Below are 19,369 nucleotides of genomic sequence, written 5' to 3'. Positions count from 1 at the left end.
AGGCTGAGAAGGGTAGTTGAGGGTGCTGGTAGAGGGGAAGAGGAGATAGTTAATGGGTACAAAAATAGTTACAAAGAATAAAGAAGACCTAGTATTTGCTAGCACAACAGGGTGACTACGGTAAAAAAACAAAAAAAAAAAAAAAAAGAAACATGCAATTGTTCAGTTTAAAATAACTAAAAGTATAACTGGATTGTTTGAAACACAAAGGATAAATGCTTGGGGTAATGGATACACCACTTACCCAGATATGATTATTATGCATTGCATGCCTATCTCAAAATACCTCATGTAACCCATAAATATATACAACTACTATGTATTCACAAAAATAAAAAAGAAAAAAGGAATAATAAAAACTTTTTAGTTTAGTTTAGTTTTGTTTTGTTTGAGACAGGGTCTCACTCTGTCACCCAGGCTGGAGTGCAGTGGCGTGATCTCAGCTCAGTGCAACCTCTGCCTCCTGGGCTCAAGCAATCCTCCCACCTCAGCTTCCCAAGTAGATGGGACTACATGCATGCACCACCACACCTGGCTATCTATCTATCTATCTATCTATCTATCTATCTATCTATCTATCTGTTTGTCTATCTATCTATTTATTTTTAGAGACAGGTTTTTACCATGTTGCCCAAGCTGGTCTTGAACTCCTGGGCTCAAGTGATCCACCTGCCTCAGCTTCCAAAGTGCTGGCATTATAGGCGTGAGCCACTGCACCTGGCTGAAAACTTTCTTAACGTGATAAAGAACACTGATGAAGAAAACAACACTAATAACATACTTAATAACAAGAAACTAAATGCTTTCTCTCTAAGATCAGGAACAAAGCAAGGATGTATACTTCCATCACTTCCATTCAACATTGCACTGGAGTAAAAAAAAAAAACAAACCAAGACTGGAAGGAAAAAAGTTAAATTGTCTTTATGGCAATGACATGAACTTTTGTGTAGAATATCCCATTGTATCTACAAAAAATATACCAAAACTAACGTATTTAGCAAGGTTGCAAGATATAAGATAAATATACAAAAATCAATTGTATTTCTATATACTGCCAATGAAAAAATCAAGAAATTGCTATTTGAAAATATCATTCACAATGGCATCAAAAAGAATAAACTATTTACCAACAGATTTAACAAAAGAAGTGCAAGACTTATTCAATGAAAACTACAAAACGTTGTTGACAGAAATTTAAAGATCTAGGTAAATAAAAAGATAGCCTATATTCATGGACTAGAATACTTAATATTGTTAAGATGGCAATACTTTCCAACTTGATCTACAAACTCAATGCAATTCCTATCAAATCTTAGCTGCTATTTTTTTTTTCCAGAACTGGACAAGCTAATACTAAAATTCATATGGAAATGCAAGTGACCTGGAATAGCTAAAGCAATGTTGAAAAGAATTAAGTTGGAAGACACACAATTCCCAATTTCAAAATTTACTAAAAGCTACAGTAATCAAGATAGTGCGGTACTGGCACACGGGTAGATCTATATAATAGAAGAATGGAATAGCACTGAAAATCTAAAAGTAAATTCTTCCACTTATAAGGGAAATTGATTTCTGACAAGCATGCCAAGAAAAGTCAGTAGGAAAAGAATACTCTTTTTGACCAGGTGCAGTGTCTGATGCCTGTAATCCCAACATTTGGGAGGCTGAGGTGGGGGGATTGCTTGAGCCCAGGAGTTCAAGACCATCCTGGACAACAAGGTGAAACCCTGTCTCTACAAAAATAAAAATAAAAACAAAAAATTAACCAGGTGTGGTGGCACACCCCTGTAGTCCTGGCTACTCAGGAAGCTGAAGTGAGAGGACTGCTTGACCCCAGGAGGCAGAGATTGCAGTGAACTGAAATCGCACCACTACACTCCAGCCTGGGTGACAAAAAGAGACGCTGTCTCAAAAAAAAAAAAGAAAAGTTCTAAAATCCAATGTGATGACTGCCCAACTCTGTGAGTATATAAAAACTACTAAATCATACACTTTAAATGGGTGAATTGCATGGTATGTGAATTTGATGTCAAATTATATCTTAATAAAGCTTAATAAAATATTAGCTAATATCTATAAGATTATTTGATCAACTTCTGCCTCCTCATTAGGTTATGGGTTCCAACAGTACTTGACCCATGTCTGATTTTCTCCTCATTTTGCCTGCAGCACCTACCCCAGAGCTTTCATGCTACAGGAATTTAGAAAATGTTTGTTGAATGAACGATTAAATGGCTAGGGAAGGAGGGAGCAGGACTTTGTTGTTATTTTTCCTCAATCAACGTCGAGATTTAAGTACTTAAGTTTGTTGGGAAAATATATGACATAAGATCAGTGATTTCTACTTTGAGCCTCAGCATGTGGAGTCCAGCAACCTCGTGTTGCCACATGAGCAAACCACACCCTTGTGTAAACACCTGAGATTCTTATACTGAGGCTTTTGTTTCCAACCTCACTGGAACATAGCTCCTGGCTCTCTGAGTAAGCAAATCTTGTATTTCTAGCACATGAAAATAAGCCCACAATACTGATAAAAGTCTAGAAGCTAAGTGCTATTTGTCTCTCCTCCTCACACTCTTCTGATTCATCTGAGTTGCTCAATAAATATCTATGGAATGAAGAAATATAGAAATGGCTACATTTATTTTAACACATATTTGTTACTCCTTGCTACCTTTTATCTACCACATAAAATTAAATGCTTTCTTTTGAAAATCAAGATATGTGAGCCTGAACACTTTCTACTGGGGCAGCAGTCCAAGCACCTCTGACTTCTGAGTGCAAAAGAACCAGACTGCACTAAACAGAGCTGTGCTGTGATTATAAATCCAGGGTTCTTACATTTTGGAATGCCGGCAAATTACTCAGGGTTATTAAGTGTAGGTTTCTGGATCCCACCTCCCAGAGATTCTGATTCAGGGCTTCACATATCTCACTTTGTGAAATACTTGTCTAAATAGATTGGATGATTTACATGTGTGACTTATTCTTGAAACAAGAGGGAATAAGAAGGGCCTGGCAAAAAACAGCAATGAAATTATAAACTCTGAGATATTAATATAATGTATCTCAAAATAAATATTATAACACATGAGTATTTTTTATAGAGATGGGGTCTTGCCATGTTGCCCAGGCTAGTCTCAAACTCCTGAGCTCAAGCTATCCTCCCACAGTGCTAGGATTATACGTGTGAGCCACTGTACCTAACCCTAACACATGGCTACCTTAAGAAACACCTGGTGGGGCTCAGACGGCTTGCTGAAGCAAGTCAGGCCCGGGAATAAGTGGAATGTCACAGGTAAGGAACTATGACACTATTTCATTAAGGGCTACCAATGCAGTAGTCAGGCAGGCATTTTATAAATGAGAAAACTTCCTCCCAGAAGATGGAGGATACTTTATTTGCTCATTCAAGAAAACATCTAAGCTGGGTCTGGTGGCTTGTGCCTGTAATCTCAGCACTTGGGGAGGCTGAGGTGAGAGGATCACTTGAGCCCAGGAGTTCGAGACCAGCCTGGGCAACCAGGTAAGACCCTGTCTCTAACACAAGTACAAAAAATTAGCCAGGCATGGTGGCACACACCTATAGTCCCAAATACTCAAGATACTGAGGTAGGAGAAGCACCTGAGCCTGGGAGGTCAAGGCAGCAGTGAGCCGTGGTCATGCCAGTGTACTCCAGCCTGGGTGACAAAGTGAGACCCGGTCTCAAAAAATAAAACAAAACATCTATTGAAAGCCTACTATGTCTTGGATAATATGCTCTGGATTTCACATCTGGTGGAGGAGAAATTTAAATCCAGATGTGTCTGATTCAAAATCCGTGTTCTTTTCATTATAGTTTAAAATCAGCTGAAATGCCAAATCCATAGCTATCTCTCGCCTCCGCTTCAAATCCAAACTTCTTGAAAGAGTTGTCTACTCTGGCTATTTTCATTTCCTTATCTACCACTCATGTCTCAACGCATTATAAACTGGGCTGTCCCAAACCCTCTACTTAATTCTCACCTAGGCCACTTACATATTTCCATTGTTGAACCTAATGGATACTTCTCGGTACTTATAGGATATCTTAAAACTTCTGACAGTTTCCTACCCTCTCCTTTTTGAAATACTCTCCTTCTCTGGGGTCCATGATACCACATTCACTTGGGTTTCTTCCTACTTCTCTGGACATCCCTTCTCAATCTCTGCTATGGGCTTGTGTTGCTTTTTCTATCTGTGTGATGTTCTGCCTAGACTCTTCTCTTTTTCTAGATATTTTCATCTACTCCAAAGGAATAAATTGCCATTTACACACTAAGGACTCCCAAGTATTCACCTTCAGCCCAGGTGTCACCTCTCCTATATATCCCATTGTTGTCTGGGTATTTCTACATGGTTATTCCATAGACATCTCAAATGACATTTCCAGAACTGAGTCATCATCTCTAACCAACTCCCTTTCCAACCAAAGTTGTTCTCCTGCACGTTTTTTTTTTCCAGTAAGTGGTTCTATCATCTACTGATTTGCCTAAAAATAAACCTATCATTTTTTCTATTTATTTATTTTTGAGACAGAGTCTTGCTCTGTCCCCCAGGCTGGCGTGCAATGGCGCGATCTCGGCTCACTGCAGCTTACACCTCCCGGGTTCAAGCGATTCTCCTGTCTCGGCCTCCAGAGTAGCTGAGATTACAGGCGCGTGCCAACACGCCCAGCTAATTTTTGTATTTTTTAGTAGAGACAGGGTTTCACCATGTTGGCCAGGCTGGTCTCGAACTCCTGGCCTCAAGTGATCCACCCGCCTCTGCCTCCCAAAGTGCTGGAATTACAGGCATGAGCCACCACGCCTAGCCAAAACCTATCATCTGTGATACATCCTTCCCTCTCCTTCTCCCATACCCAGTCAATCAAAAAGCCCTGATACCTATTAGATGATATCTCTTGAAGACCTATTTCTCTCCATCTCCACGGCCACCTCTACATCAGGACACCATTCTCTCTTGGGTGGACCACCCTAACAGACTTAAGCTGGTCTTCCTGCCTCCACCCTCACTCCCTTAAAGACTATATGCCACACTGCAGCCTGGGGGAGTTTGTAAAACCAGCTCTGTGACTGTTCACAATCCCTCCACTGCTTCTCCTTGGTCTTAGGAAAAATTCCAAACCCCTATATGTTTATATGACCCCTCATCTCTTCACATTCTCCTTCAAATTTTAATTCTCCTTTAAATCCTCAGTCTCACTGAATATCCATTTTCTTGAATGTACTACATCCAGCTCATCTTCTGGCCTCTCCTGCCCGCAGCATCTTCTCATCTGCACACTGCTCATGTGCTAACATCTTTTAGGTAAAAGCTTAGGAATCATATTCTCTGGGGAGCCTTCCTCGGGTCTGGGTTAGGTACTCCTACTCCATACTTCCATAGTACCAAGTCTGGCCTCGCTTGGAGCACACACCCCTTGATACTGTGATAGTCTATGTGCTTGTATCTCTGTAATCACAGGATACATTTTAGAAGAGGATGTGCCATGTACTACCCCGTGTGCTCAGCACAGTCCTTATACACAGTAAGTGTTCAAAAATATGTGTTGAATAATGAATGAACAAATAAATGAATGGGGCTTTCAGAGTAAACTGACCTATACCTAAGAAAAGCATAACAAGAAATGAAATAGTACCTCTTACCTTAAAAAAAAAAAAAAAAAAAAAAAAAGTACCTTTTATCATGTGCCTGATATCCCTGTTTTACAGCAAAGTTTCTTGAAAGTACAAATTAAGTGACTCTCTCCACTTCCTCGTTCTCCTATTCTTTCCTCAATGCAGAGTCAGGCTTCCATTTCCACCACTTGACAGTGGCTACCCTTGTCAGAGCCATCACAACAAATCCTATGAACCCAATCCAGTGGGCTCCTCTCTGTACTGACCTTACTTGACTGCCGTGTGGCATCTGATATGCTTTACCATACCACCATCTTGAAACACATTCATCTAGGCGTTTCCATGCCATCACGTTCACCTGCTTTTCCTTCCTTATCACTGGCTACTCCTTCTCAGTGTCCTTTCCTTGTTCCTCCTCTTCCACTTGACCTCTAAACACGGGAAGACCCAAAGGTCTGCTCTTACTACACACTCCATAGGTGATCTCATTCGGTCCACCACCAGGTCAGGCCACCCCTTGCCCACCACAATCCAGCCACAATAGGCTTCTTTGGCTCCATAAATTCACCAACCTTGCTTCTATCCTAGAGCTTTTCTTTGACCTGCTGCCTCAGATTGGACCTGCTTTCATGCTGCTCTTTGCAGGCAGTTCCTTGTTATTCAATCGCTCCTAAACCGTCCCTTCTCAGAGAGGCCTTCTCTGATCTAAAGAAGTCACCCAAGCTCTATGATATAAACTCACTTAAATCTTCTGCACAGCCTTTACCATGCGCTGATGTACTTCTTGATTATAATCTAGTCTAGCTTAAATATAAGCACCATGGGCACATGAAGCTTACTGAAGTTATTCCCTTCGGTATTCTCTTACCCAAAATAATGCCTGATACAAGGTAGGGTCACAGGAAACATTTGCCGCATGAATGAATCAGCGAGCAGTTTTACCTATGCTCATAAAAATTATAATTATGTGATGAAGTGGGAAATGTGAATTCACCTGGACTCTTGAAACATTTTATTATGAAGACATCAAAACCCCCTGGAAGTTTGCCACAAAGCATTCAGATGGAGGCAGACAGAGATATACAGCAGACCTAGTTCCCACTATTAAAAATGCTACTTAACTGAAGAAAAAGCAAACGATTCCAATATTTTGGAAAGATCTTAAGTGTTTCTCAAATTTAAGAAGGGCTCTTTGTGTTCCACCTTCGCGCCAGGTGCCCTTTATCTTACAACACGACACCACTGATGAAATTGTGCAGTAAAGACGGAAAACATAGCAGCACTGATGAAATCCCCTGTGCAGTAAAGATGGAAAAAACCAGTGCCTGACCAGTGAATGCTGCTCCACCCAACAAGACAACAGCAAAAGCGTGCGGCTACTCTTTCTGCCTTTTCCCTCCTATGCTCGCCCAACATGCATCACCGCACAGACCCTCAATGACAGTAAATTATTCATCCAGCATCTGATGTCTCTCCTCCAAAGAGACACACATTCAGAACTTCAGACATTCCATCTCTGTTAAATCATTCATATCCTTTCATCCGCCACTTTTAAATGACTATAAAAATACCTGGTGGTAGTAAACTGTGGCTCTCATACATATTGAGACACAGAAATGCACTTATCTTTTACCAAAATTCCCTGAATTATTTAGAAAAATGGGAGTTACTCCAGGAAACTGTAATCACCAATGTTGAAATTAGATAAGGGAAGTAATGTTTTGAAGAGGCACATTTAGAATGACCTCCAATTCAGAGTGTTAAACCATACACTAAATCCAGCAAATGGTTACAATTTAACATATTAACTTCTTAGTTTTTCCATCTTAAAGGTAATGTTATTTTAAGTTTTGTTTTTCTAATGTACTACTTCAAGCTCTGAATAATTACACCCCCACCCAACATACATGGATACAGAAAAGCTCAGAAAATCTTGTATCTCATGGGGCTAATTAAAAAGGATTTTTATTTCTATAAGGAATGAATGAAATCTTTGTTAACCCACTTTAACAAGACTCTAAATGACCCTGGATTTATCTTGCCCCAGTTTTCAAAATGTAACTGACCCAGAATAAAGTAAGCTTATCCCCAAATTCCTGGCAAAAACAGAATCAAAGTTCCCAGAAGCCAAAACTCTATATTCAAGCTAAAAAATAAAAATAAAAAAATAAAAATAAAAAAATTCTGAAAAACACTATATAGTGCAAACACCACAAAAGCTCTTATTTTATTTTTTATTTAATTAGAATACTTTTAAGATTATAAAGCTTAAGGCCAGGTGCGGTGACTCATGCCTGTAATCCCAGCACTTTGGGAGGCCAAAGCAAGCGGATCACCTGAGGTCGGGGTTCGAGACCAGCCTGACCAACATGGAGAAACCCCATCTCTACTAAAAACACAAAATTAGCCGGGTATGGTGGCGCATGCCTATAATCCCAACTACTCAGGAGGCTGAGGCAGGAGAATCACTTGAACCCGGGAGGCACAGGTTGCAGTGAGCCAAGATTGTGCCATTGCACTCCAGCCTGGGCAACAAGAATGAAACTCCGTCTCAAAAAAAAAAAAAAAAAAAAAAGATTATAAAGCTTGATAATATCAAGGCAAACAACCTTCTAAGAAAACACAGCAAAGACAGTATCAGTTACTATGATAACAGGAACTTCTAGAAGCTTTTGTATTGTTATAGTAAAACATTGATAGCCAGTGAGGGACTATAGCTTGATTGCTTTCTCTGGTGTAATAAGCATCTAACCAGCCAAAGATAATTTGCTTTTATTTATCATAATTGAGTAATCTGAATTGGTTAGAGAAGCAAAAGTACTACCTGCGAATATATTTTCTCATTCTTCATTCATCGTTAACCTCAAAATCCCACACTGGGGACTTTACTGAAAATGGGTAGAAATTCCACCCAGAAGCCTTTTTTTAAAAATTAATTATTTATTTATTTTAAAGACAGGGTCTCACTCTGTCATCCAGCCTAGAACACAGTGGTACAATCATAGCTTACTGCAGTCTCAACTGTTGGGCTCAAGCGATCCTCCCACCTCAGCCTCCCAAGTAGCTGGACATGTAGGTGAACGCCACCATGCCCAGCTAATTTTTTTTTTATTTTTTGTGGAGCCAGAAGAGTCTCACTATGTTGCCCAGGCTGATCTCAAACTCCTGGGCTCAAGCGGTAGTCCCATTTCAGCCTCCCAAAGTGCTGGGATTACAGGTGTGAGCCACTGCGCCAGTCCAGAAGCTTTTATTAATCCTGTTCCTCTTTCTAAGACTTCATATGGCTTCATTCACTCACGGTTATAAGGTAGAACAGCATCTTCTCTCATAAACAGAATACTAAAGCACTGCTGAGCCCCAAAACATCATAGACACACTTCACTGCCTGAAGCCTAAAGAAATCATGTTTCCATCCTATCTGACAATTTTCATGAACACTCAAAAGTTCTTCTAATTTGGGGTACTTTATAGAACTTTTTTAAATATGTAAAATGGCCACTCAGTCACTCATAATAAAATTGTTTATTGAAAACCTAAAATATTCAGAAACTTGATTGGCAGTAACAATTTAGGAACATCAAATGTACCTAAAACATACTTTGAGGAACTCTGAAGGATTATTGCAGTAAGTAATATCCAAAGATGAGAGGAAATGCAAGGATAAGAACAGTAAGAAGACAACAATCTCCAGGGAAGTTCCAACCAAACTGTTTCATTTTTACAGTGAGAGGAATTTATAACTCACATTGCAAATAATGCTATATACAGTATGTTTTTTATTCTTCACCTCCCTAAAAATGAAACATAGAAAGATATTCCAGACAACATTTTTGGTCATATTTTGGTTGAATTTGTACAACGGATACCACAATTAGAAACATAACCCTTTAAAGTTAAAGACGTCAACTCATCTCCTAAGAATGATTATATTTGCATCCCAGGCTATTTTTTCACTTCCACACGACATCAACAAGCAAATGCACATCTAGACTACATGCTTCTTGAAGGTGCCCAATTTATTTCTTTGTACTCCTAACACCTATACCACTGTGCATGATTGGGGTTCAGCATTTACTGAGTAAATGAATAAAATTAAACATTGCATCTCCATTACGATGTTTGTAACCTAACCCACTAAGCTTGGATAATTTTTAATGCTTCTAAAAATAATCCAGAAATTGAAAGCCTCCCTTCAGATGGATACTCAGTAAATAATAAATAAATTTAAACGGAGTAATAACCTAACTACAGGGACTCACGTTTCACTACTGAACCCTACCAAGTAAGGATACCTACCGAGAAGACACAGAGGGTTTTTTAATCTTTTAAAATATGTCATCTAGACAATAACAGCATTAAACAAAACATACGAGCCTTGTTTGAAATGACACAGTAACTGGGCTGAATGTTTCTATACAGATCCATGCAGATGGTTAAGCATTCACCAGCATCTTGGTAGGACTGCTTCCAAGTTAACTCTTGTGTGGTGGTAAAGGTAATAGAATCCACACTCATTCCTAGTTCAGTGTCTAATTAATGACAATATTCTGTATCTGGATGCTGTTTTTCTAAAGCATTGGCCTATGTTGTTTTTGAAAGCCAAGTAATTTGCTCCTGTTACAGAAATTCATTATGTACTTTATGACCAACAAGTTATATTTACCTGTTTAAAAAGAAATAACTTAAATCTAAAATATATAAAGTATCCAAAACAGTTCAAAATTGCCTACAGTTGCCACTTAAAATTTCTCAAGATGAGTCTGCCTACACAGTCAATTTCGCTTGTTACTGACTTTCAAATAGATTCTCCACCTGAATCACGCTTTTAATCTTTCTGTAACTGAGAAGTTCTCAAGAGTTTCTTTGTAAAACACCTTTTATCTGCAAAAATTTATTTTAAGCACATTAATATAAATAATATTTAATGGACTTCATATTTGATACTATCATGCCTCATAAAAAAATACACTAAATAGGCAGCTCACGCCAGTAATCCTAGCACTTTGGAAGGCCAAGGTGGGAGGATCTATGGAGCCCAGGAGTTTGAAACAAGCCTGGGCAACATGGCAAAACCCCATCTCTACTAAAAATGCAAAAAAATAGTTTGGCATGGCGGCGCATGCCTGTAATCCCAGCTATTCAGGTGGCTAAGACACAAGAACTGCTTGAACCCAGGAGGCAGAGGCTGCAGTGGGCCGAGATCGTGCCACCGCACTCCAGCCTGGGCAACTGAGCAAGACTTCTGTTTCAAAACAAAACAAAACAAAACACACTAAATAAAGTTAGTAATTTGGGCATTATATATGCTACTACTATTATCCCAAGCAGCTCAACTTCAAAACCGTGGAGCCTATCTACCTTATCCATATCTACTGTTGCAAATTCCTAGTGAGTCTTCCACCTTCAAGATTTTCTTATCGTCTGGTACTTTCACGCTCACTGCTATAACTCAGGCCCAGGCAAACAGTACCCAACACCCAGATATTTGCTAATACTTCCTAATAGGTTTCTCCAACTACTTGCCCACGCTTTTCCAGCCTTCCTGTACCTCAAAGCCAGATTAATCCCCTCAGGCACAACCCTGACATGTGACCATGTAACTGTCACTCTTAAGACCCAATAGGTAGGCACTGCCCAAAAGCAAAAACCCCAAACCATTGGGTTTCGATTCAACTCCACGAAGGATCTTAATCTCAGAAATACTTTGGAAGGGATTCCTACTTTGGTCTCAAATTACACTGAATTGCAAAGAAAATCCCATCTAACTTTAAAGCCCTGTGATACTTATCCAACATTACCCCTACTGCTTTCAAAATCATATCTATCCAATACTTCAAAACACTGTTCCCTGGGCATACCTTTCCCACCCAAAGGGCTGAGCACAGATGTTGTTTCTCACAAAGTATGCAGTTATTATTTTCTTAGGATCAAAGAAAAGGAAGCATCTATTACTTTGCCACGGAAGAAATCCAAATGGAAAGATTTAAAGGAATTCTATAATGGGCATCTTGGTAAAGCAAATAATTTTTAAAGACAGTCATTTATGGCCAGGCACAGTGGCTCACGCCTATAATCCCAGCACTCTGGGAGGCCAAGGTGGGAGGATAGCTCGAGGCCAGGAGTTCAAGACCAGCCTGGGCAAAATAGCAAGACTTCCCCTCATATATATTTTTTAATTTTAAAAATTAAAAATTGGCCGGGCGCGGGGGCTCAAGCCTGTAATCCCAGCACTTTGGGAGGCCGAGACGGGCGGATCACGAGGTCAGGAGATCGAGACCATCCTGGCTAACACGGTGAAACCCCGTCTCTACTAAAAAATACAAAAATCTAGCCGGGCAAGGTGGCGAGCGCCTGTAGTCCCAGCTACTCGGGAGGCTGAGGCAGGAGAATGGCGTAAACCCGGGAGGCGGAGCTTGCAGTGAGCTGAGATCCGGCCACTGCAGTCCAGCCTGGGCAACAGAGCAAGACTCCGTCTCAAAAAAAAAAAAATTAAAAATTAAATTAAATTTAAAAAGTTTTAAACAGCCATTTATTATCATTTTAATAGCCTGAATTTCCATATCTCAAAATCATTTAAAATATGGACTGCTGGCCAGGTGTGGTGGCTCACGCCTGTAATCCCCAGCACTTTGGGAGGCCAAGGCAGGCGAATCATTTGAGATCAGGAGTTCGAGACCAACCTGGCCAACATGGTCTTTACTAAAAATACAAAAAGTAGCCATGCGTGGTGGTGGGCACCTGTAATCCCAGCCACTCAGGAGGCTGAGGCAGGAGAATCACTTGAATCCAGGAGGCAGAGGTTGCAGTGAACTGAGGTCACACCACTGCACTCCAGCCTGGGTGATAGAGCAAGTTTCTGTCTCAGAAAAAAAAAAAAAGAAAGAAAAAAGAAAAAAATATACATACATATATATATATGAATAAATAAAATGTGTACTGCCCAGAGTAATACAAAATGCACTAAACTAAAATGAATTCCATTTTTATACAAAACCACTCAAATTCATAAATACCATTCCTTTCTCTTCCTAACCATTCAAACAGTCCAACACCATCCTCTTCACTACATGCAGAAAACATAAATATCTACCTATAAAGAGTATCCTCAGGGCCAGGTATGGTGGCTTACACCTGTAATCCCAGCACTTTGGGAGGCTGAGGTAGGAGGATCACTTGAGTCCAGGAGTTCAAAACCAGCCTGGGTATCATAGCAAGACCCCCATCTCTACAAAAAATAAAATAGTTAGCCAGGCGCAGTGATGTGCACCTGTAGTACCAGCTACTTGGGAGGCCGAGGTGGGAAGATCACTTGAGCCCCGGAGTTTGAGAGTGCAGTGAGCCGTGTTCATGCCACTGCACTCCAGCCTGGGTGACACAGCAAGACCCTCGCTCAAAAAAAAGAGGGAGGGTACCCTCAAATTGGCTTTACAAAGATATTTTCTCAAAGATCACACAAAAAAAATCAATGAAAAGAAAGATGAAGTCACCTGCTTATCGTCCTGCTCTATGAATTTCGGCAAAGCACAGCCTGATTTTCAGGGCTGATTCCTTTTAGGCCCTGTACATATGGGCTATCTGCTTTCATAACATATTAATGATGAATCACTACATTTCAATTCAGACATTTTAATCTTTTCTTGCATGTGTTATTCTGAATCAGGGCGTTGCCACAATTGTCTCACCTTAGATTAAGTTTTTGCTAAAATAAAGCAGACTGTATCAGTTAATTAGGCCATTCTACTGTCTCTATCTGCCTCTAAGAAAAGGTTCTGAAACAAAAAAAATAATAAAAACTTTCTTATGAGCAGTGATCCTGAGCCTTTTATATTACATGAAATCTCTTTTCTCGTATTACTCCAGGGATCATTAAGCACATGTGAATTTTGTGAAATACGAGTCTGCTTGCTGTGTGACAGCCCTTGGTTCAGTAGCACTTCATGCAGATAATATTGTCCATCAACTTTTTTTCTCAAATAGCTAATAATCCTGCTATGAAAGCAAAGGTGCCTTCAGAAATATATACAAGTGTCTGCTTTCTTTTCTTCCTTCCTCCCTCCTTTCCTTTTTTCCTTTAACAACTTAGGCTGAAAGAATCATTACAAATTCACGGATAACAATATGGAACTTAACTTTGGGAAATCTATTCATTTTGCCATAAAGCCTTCATCTTATAGGCATGGGAACTTCTTGGCTGATATCTCTTGAGGGTACCTGGCTAATGTGAACAGACTGCCCAGCATCATCTTGACATTATAGTATTGGCTTTCCACCAGTCCCCCTAGACAGCAATGTGTCCAGCGCCACAATTCCTCTAAATACATCATGAAAGGAAATCATTCAGACTGACCAGTGCATGTATATCACATTTACATTGCAAAACAGTCCATACTATTCTCCAATTGGAAAGCAGATTGTACAACTACTATAATTCAAAACATGCTATAAGAAACCACTCATTTCTCAGTAATTTGTTAATTATTTTGAGCTACTTATGAGCCTGAGATCACTAATATTACTTAAAGATGTCCATCCATATTCTGGATGTGAAAACTTGCTATGGGTTGAACAGGTTAAGGCTAAGATTTAATGAATTTTCCAGTGAAAGTTGTTAAGGAAACTCCCTCTTTCAAACTGTTCTTTGAAGTGCATCAAAGAGGGTATGGAACAATACAAAGAAAACTGTCCTAGTCAAAACCCAGCTCCACTGCTCACTAGCTGTGGGACTCTGGGCACGTAATTCATTCTTTCTGAGCCACAGCTTCTTTCTCAATTGTCAAAGATTTTTCTTAAATCTACCTCATAATGTGGTTGTGAGGATCAAATGAGATAATGTATGCAAAAGTGCTACATAAGTTATAGCATGCTATATAAAAGTCAAAATGTCCACTCTGTTGTGGGGAAGAAAATATTACTTGATATGTGTAATAATTATAATACTACAAGTGCTCAAAGAGATACTACGACAGAACAGAGGAGGGAGCACATTATCTCAGCCTAAGAGAGAGCGGGGCTCACAGAGGAAACTGATTCTAATTGACCTGGGAATAGATAAAGGATGTATGAAGGATGGATGGGAGGATGATTTCTGCTGCTGGAGGAGGGGCCGGGGGAGCTACAAGGGAAACAATCTGAATGAAAGAACACAGGCTGGCGGACCAGGGAGAGTATGGCCCCTTAAGGAACCGTGAGCCTGGAGCACAGAGTGCTTATGGGGCATGGTGGGAGATAAGAGCAGAGAGAAAGGCAAGCACTGGACCAGCAAAAGCCTGAACCATGCCAAGAAGTCTGGACTTCATCCCACACATGATAGGGAGCCACTGAACAGAAATGTTAAAACAAAACAAACAAATGAAAAAGCAGAAAAAAACCCCAGACGTCTGGTTTACAATTTTTTCCTATATATCATGAAGTTTCTACTCCAGCCATGTGCTCTTGGACAAGAAATAACTTTGAGATTAAGATTTTGGCCATAAATATAGAAAAAGAAAGTACGATGTACATATTGAGTCCCTAGTCTGTGTGAGGCACTGTGCTAAGCCCCTTTGTCTCCCTTACTGTTCATCTTCAAAATGCAGCTGCAGTGTGGGAACTCATTCACATTTTACAAATGAGGAAACTGAGACTCAAAAGATGAAGTCTCTCCTCCAAGTTCAAAGAACTAGTGATTGGCAGAGCCAACATTAGAAATTTGATTTACCTATTTTATTGCAGCCAAAACATCACATGCAACCAAAACATCATAGAAAAACAAGAATTTTTTTCCAGTTAAATGAAAGCTTGATTCCAACCACATCTGAATATTCAGACACTATTTTTTAAGTCCTTACTGAAAATTTTAAAAATTCTTACCTCAAGTATAACCTCTCAACAATTTAAATGTTTCTTACTCTATACAAATTATACAATAATTACTTTGAAAAGGCTGATACATACAGATACTGTCTATTCTAACAGCTATTGATTTCCATCTCAGCTCAAAATATAGAAGCAAATCATTCAAAACAGATTTTTTTTGGCCAAATCACTCAATATGGCATCAAAACAGATCTTTAATTTAAAGGAAAATATCAGAAAAAAAGTAATTTTGACATCTTTACCATAAGTGACTTAGAATCTATGACTTTAAGTAACATTCTAAAAATGCTGCATAATACTGCCCATAATCTTAAAATTACTTTAAAATATATAGTTGCATAAATATTTTCAAAGAAATAGCCTTATTTCTTTTATATTAGCTAACTTTACTCAACTCCAAAATTTGCTTCATCAACAAAGGTGGAAGGTCTAGTGGCTAGTGAATTTTCAAAGTACAACACAAACATTGCCAAACTCCACAAGAAGTACTTTTTAAAAAATGACAGCCCTTATATACACGCACACATGATTCACATGAGTGAAAGGTCACTCATTTATAATATTACCTCTCTTCCTATCAGGACAAAATAAGGATGTGCATTCATTCATTCATTCATTCGAGATGGAGTTTCGCTCTTGTTGCCCAGACTGGAGCGCAATGGTACAATCTCAGCTCACTGCAACCTCTGCCTCCCAGGTTCAAGCAATTCTCCTGCTTCAGTCTCCCAAGTAGCTGGGATTATAGGCATGCATCACAACACCTGGCTAATTTTGTATTTTTAGTAGAGACAGAGTTTTCTCATGTTGGTCAGGCTGGTCTCGAACTCCTGACCTTGGGTGATCCACCTGCCTTGGCCTCCCAAAGTGCTGGGATTACAGGCATGAGCCACCGTGCCTGGCAAGGATGTGCATTTAAAAGAAGCTACACAAAAAGATACGAAGTGAGTACAAACAATGCCAAGCAAACTACAGTTTACTATTTAATTTTCACTGCAAATAAAATACATGCACTCAGTAAGAAACTGGAGATAGTGAACTCCTTCCAGGTATTCCTTACTTTCCCAGAGAGCTAAGACAGAAATAAAGACATTTAAACATACTAAAAGGTTTCTACAGTTGGAAAAATACAGATATATTTATCTCCATAAGAGAGACAGAAATCAGTATGATTCGTAACTAGATAAAAATAAGGTTTCCACAGTTTCTGTAGGTGTTACCCCCACCCAATCTTAATTACCTTGCAATGAAATATGGAGATCGTCGATGGCCCAGGAAACCTGTTCATCTTCAGTGGGAAGCTCAGGACTAGATGCCATTCTTTGACTTAATGGCGATTATATCATGTCCATCTCAACTGAAGAAGTGAACTGAAAGTGAAATGGATAAATGTTAATTAATAACTTTGCAGCTCTGTTTCTAGTAAACATGCATTGCCAGAAAACAGCAGCAACCAAACACTGTCCTCCAAAACAAGTATGGCTTTCTAGTGTGTGTTTCCGTGGTTCATGAAGAACAAAGTAACTACGCCTTCTTTTTGAATCATAATCAAGATTTTGCCCTATGACCTATTCATGCCATTTGGAGCTGCTTTCAGAACTCCAGAAGAATTAGCATTGTGGATTCTATACCAGTGGTGAAAAGGAAAGCCAGGCAATTCGATGTAATAACTTGTCTAGAGGAAGGAAAGTTGACACAAACTGATATCTTAGGCGTTAGTGTTACGTGATTGTTAGCCTTCAACTTCAAGGATTTTTTTTTAAACTTTTTTTTTTTTAACTTAGTTCCTTTTCTGCCCCAGTTATGTTGCCATTTACTGGAAACAATAAGAGCTGAGCCTGCATAGCTTGAAAAGTGAAACTAAAAATCTAATACATCAAAAAGAATATTTTAATGAGTTATCTAATATATTGAATTATTTTCCCAAGGGCTTATTTTTCCACCTACACATTTCTTCCCCTCGCCCCACCTTGATTCTTAAAGAACCCCTCCAGTGAGAGCAGTTTTTACTCCATACTTCTTTAAAAGCATTGCTTCATGTATTTATTTACCACTATTAGTTTCTGTAGGATGAGTATAAAACACTGACTTCTCCCATATGGATGATTAAATAATAAAATAAACCTAACCAAGCATATAAAAATATAAAGTAGATTGGGGGTATACATAGGGATGGATAACTACAGCTTTGTGATCAAGCAAGCATTGCAAAATATTAATGTTAGAATCTATGTGTTTACCATATAGGTATTCACTTTTAAATTCCTTTAACTTTGCTGTATACTAGAAATTTTACATAATAAAATGCTGGGGTTCAGAGGCCGGGCGCGGTGGCTCAAGCCTGTAATCCCAGCACTTTGGGAGGCCGAGACGGGCGGATCACGAGGTCAGGAGATCGAGACCATCCTGGCTAACACGGTGAAACCCCGTCTCTACTAAAAAATACAAAAAAAACTAGCCGGGCGCAGTGGCGGGCGCCTGTAGTCCCAGCTACTCGGGAGGCTGAGGCAGGAGAATGGCGTAGACCCGGGAGGCGGAGCTTGCAGTGAGCTGAGATCCGGCCACTGCACTCCAGCCTGGGTGACAGAGCGAGACTCCGTCTCCAAAAAAAAAAAAAAAAAAAAATGCTGGGGTTGGAGGGAACTAAAAGATAAATATAAGGCCAATAGCTAGATACAATCAATCATATTAAATATTAAACAGAACACTTCAAAAAATACAAAGAATAAAAATCATTAAACAGTCCCTCCTAGTTCAAAAATCTTTCAATCCTGCCTGCCCCCTCTGTTTATCATCCACATCCCTTTTTTATCTCTTGCATGGATCACTGTTGTTAAAGATTTCAGCTACCATATCAACTTGACTAATTAATGATTAATTTCTTTATCCTCTGAATTAAGATGAATCACAACCAGCCTGAGGTAAAAGAGTTGCTATGTGGAATGGAGAGATTCTAACGAAAAGGAAAGGCTGTTTATTAGTTCACCATGAGCCTGGCAGCCTGATGAGTGATAAAGATACAAACATCCTCAGCTTTGTGATGTACTGAGGACCTCCACCACCCCTTCCCATACTCTGGGGCTCCTGAACCCAAAGTGGAGACAAAGCACTTCTTCATTTTGGTACCCTAAGGATTGAATTCTAGAATGAATTTTCTAAGGGCACACACTATTCCATGTCATCGCTATTTAAAAAAAAAAAAAGGATAATAGCAATAGTAGAAACCATTTATACAGTACTTACTGTATACAGGCACTGTTTTAAGCACTTTGTATATACAACCTCATTTAATCTTTATAAAAATGGTAAGAGTTAGGAACTATAGTTATCTCCACATTTGAAAAGACAAAGCTTAGATGCACCACAATTGTCTAAGGACACACAGGTAATAAATGATGGAGTCGGCCGGGCGCGGTGGCTCAAGCCCGTAATCCCAGCACTTTGGGAGGCCGAGACGGGCGGATCACGAGGTCAGGAGATCAAGACCATCCTGGCTAACGCGGTGAAACCCCGTCTCTACTAAAAAAAATACAAAAAACTAGCCGGGCAAGGTGGCGGGCGCCTGTAGTCCCAGCTACTCGGGAGGCTGAGGCAGGAGAATGGCGCAAACCCGGGAGGTGGAGCTTGCAGTGAGCTGAGATCCGGCCACTGCACTCCAGCCTGGGCGACAGAGCGAGACTCCATCTCAAAAAAATAAATAAATAAATAAATAAATAAATAAATAAATAAATAAATAAATGATGGAGCCAAGACTTGAATCCAGGTGGTTTGGGCTTCAGAGTTCATGCTCTAAACCAGCACACGATGGTGCCTCCTAAGGTGAGCGAGTGTGCCACATGTCATTTATTTTTGTTTTCATTCATTTGCACAACAAAT

The 19,369-nt window shown here is 39.6% G+C and overlaps 1 protein-coding gene and 1 long non-coding RNA gene across 7 annotated transcripts in view; both read right to left on the bottom strand.

Moving 5' to 3' along the window:
• SYNE2 (spectrin repeat containing nuclear envelope protein 2) overlaps positions 1-19,369 on the bottom strand; it is a 376,660-nt gene that overhangs the window by 301,695 nt on the left and 55,596 nt on the right. For all 6 annotated transcript variants that reach the window (XM_028851601.2, XM_028851602.2, XM_028851605.2 and 3 more), the window contains exon 2: positions 16,734-16,863. In XM_028851601.2, coding sequence (XP_028707434.2) covers positions 16,734-16,812 — 79 coding nt within the window. In that variant the 5' untranslated portion in view covers positions 16,813-16,863. The remainder of the gene's footprint in view (positions 1-16,733; positions 16,864-19,369) is intronic.
• Positions 8,581-15,430, bottom strand: LOC144330288 (uncharacterized). The gene is made up of 2 exons (XR_013396327.1): positions 12,859-15,430; positions 8,581-8,681 (listed from the first exon to the last, which is right to left on the bottom strand). It is a non-coding gene; the product is annotated as an uncharacterized LOC144330288 (long non-coding RNA).

Source organism: Macaca mulatta, chromosome 7 (genome assembly GCF_049350105.2).
Source record: "Macaca mulatta isolate MMU2019108-1 chromosome 7, T2T-MMU8v2.0, whole genome shotgun sequence".
NCBI classification, from domain to species: Eukaryota; Metazoa; Chordata; class Mammalia; order Primates; family Cercopithecidae; genus Macaca; species Macaca mulatta.
Note: the sequence above shows the minus strand (reverse complement) of the source record. Positions and strands in the feature narration are given on the sequence as shown.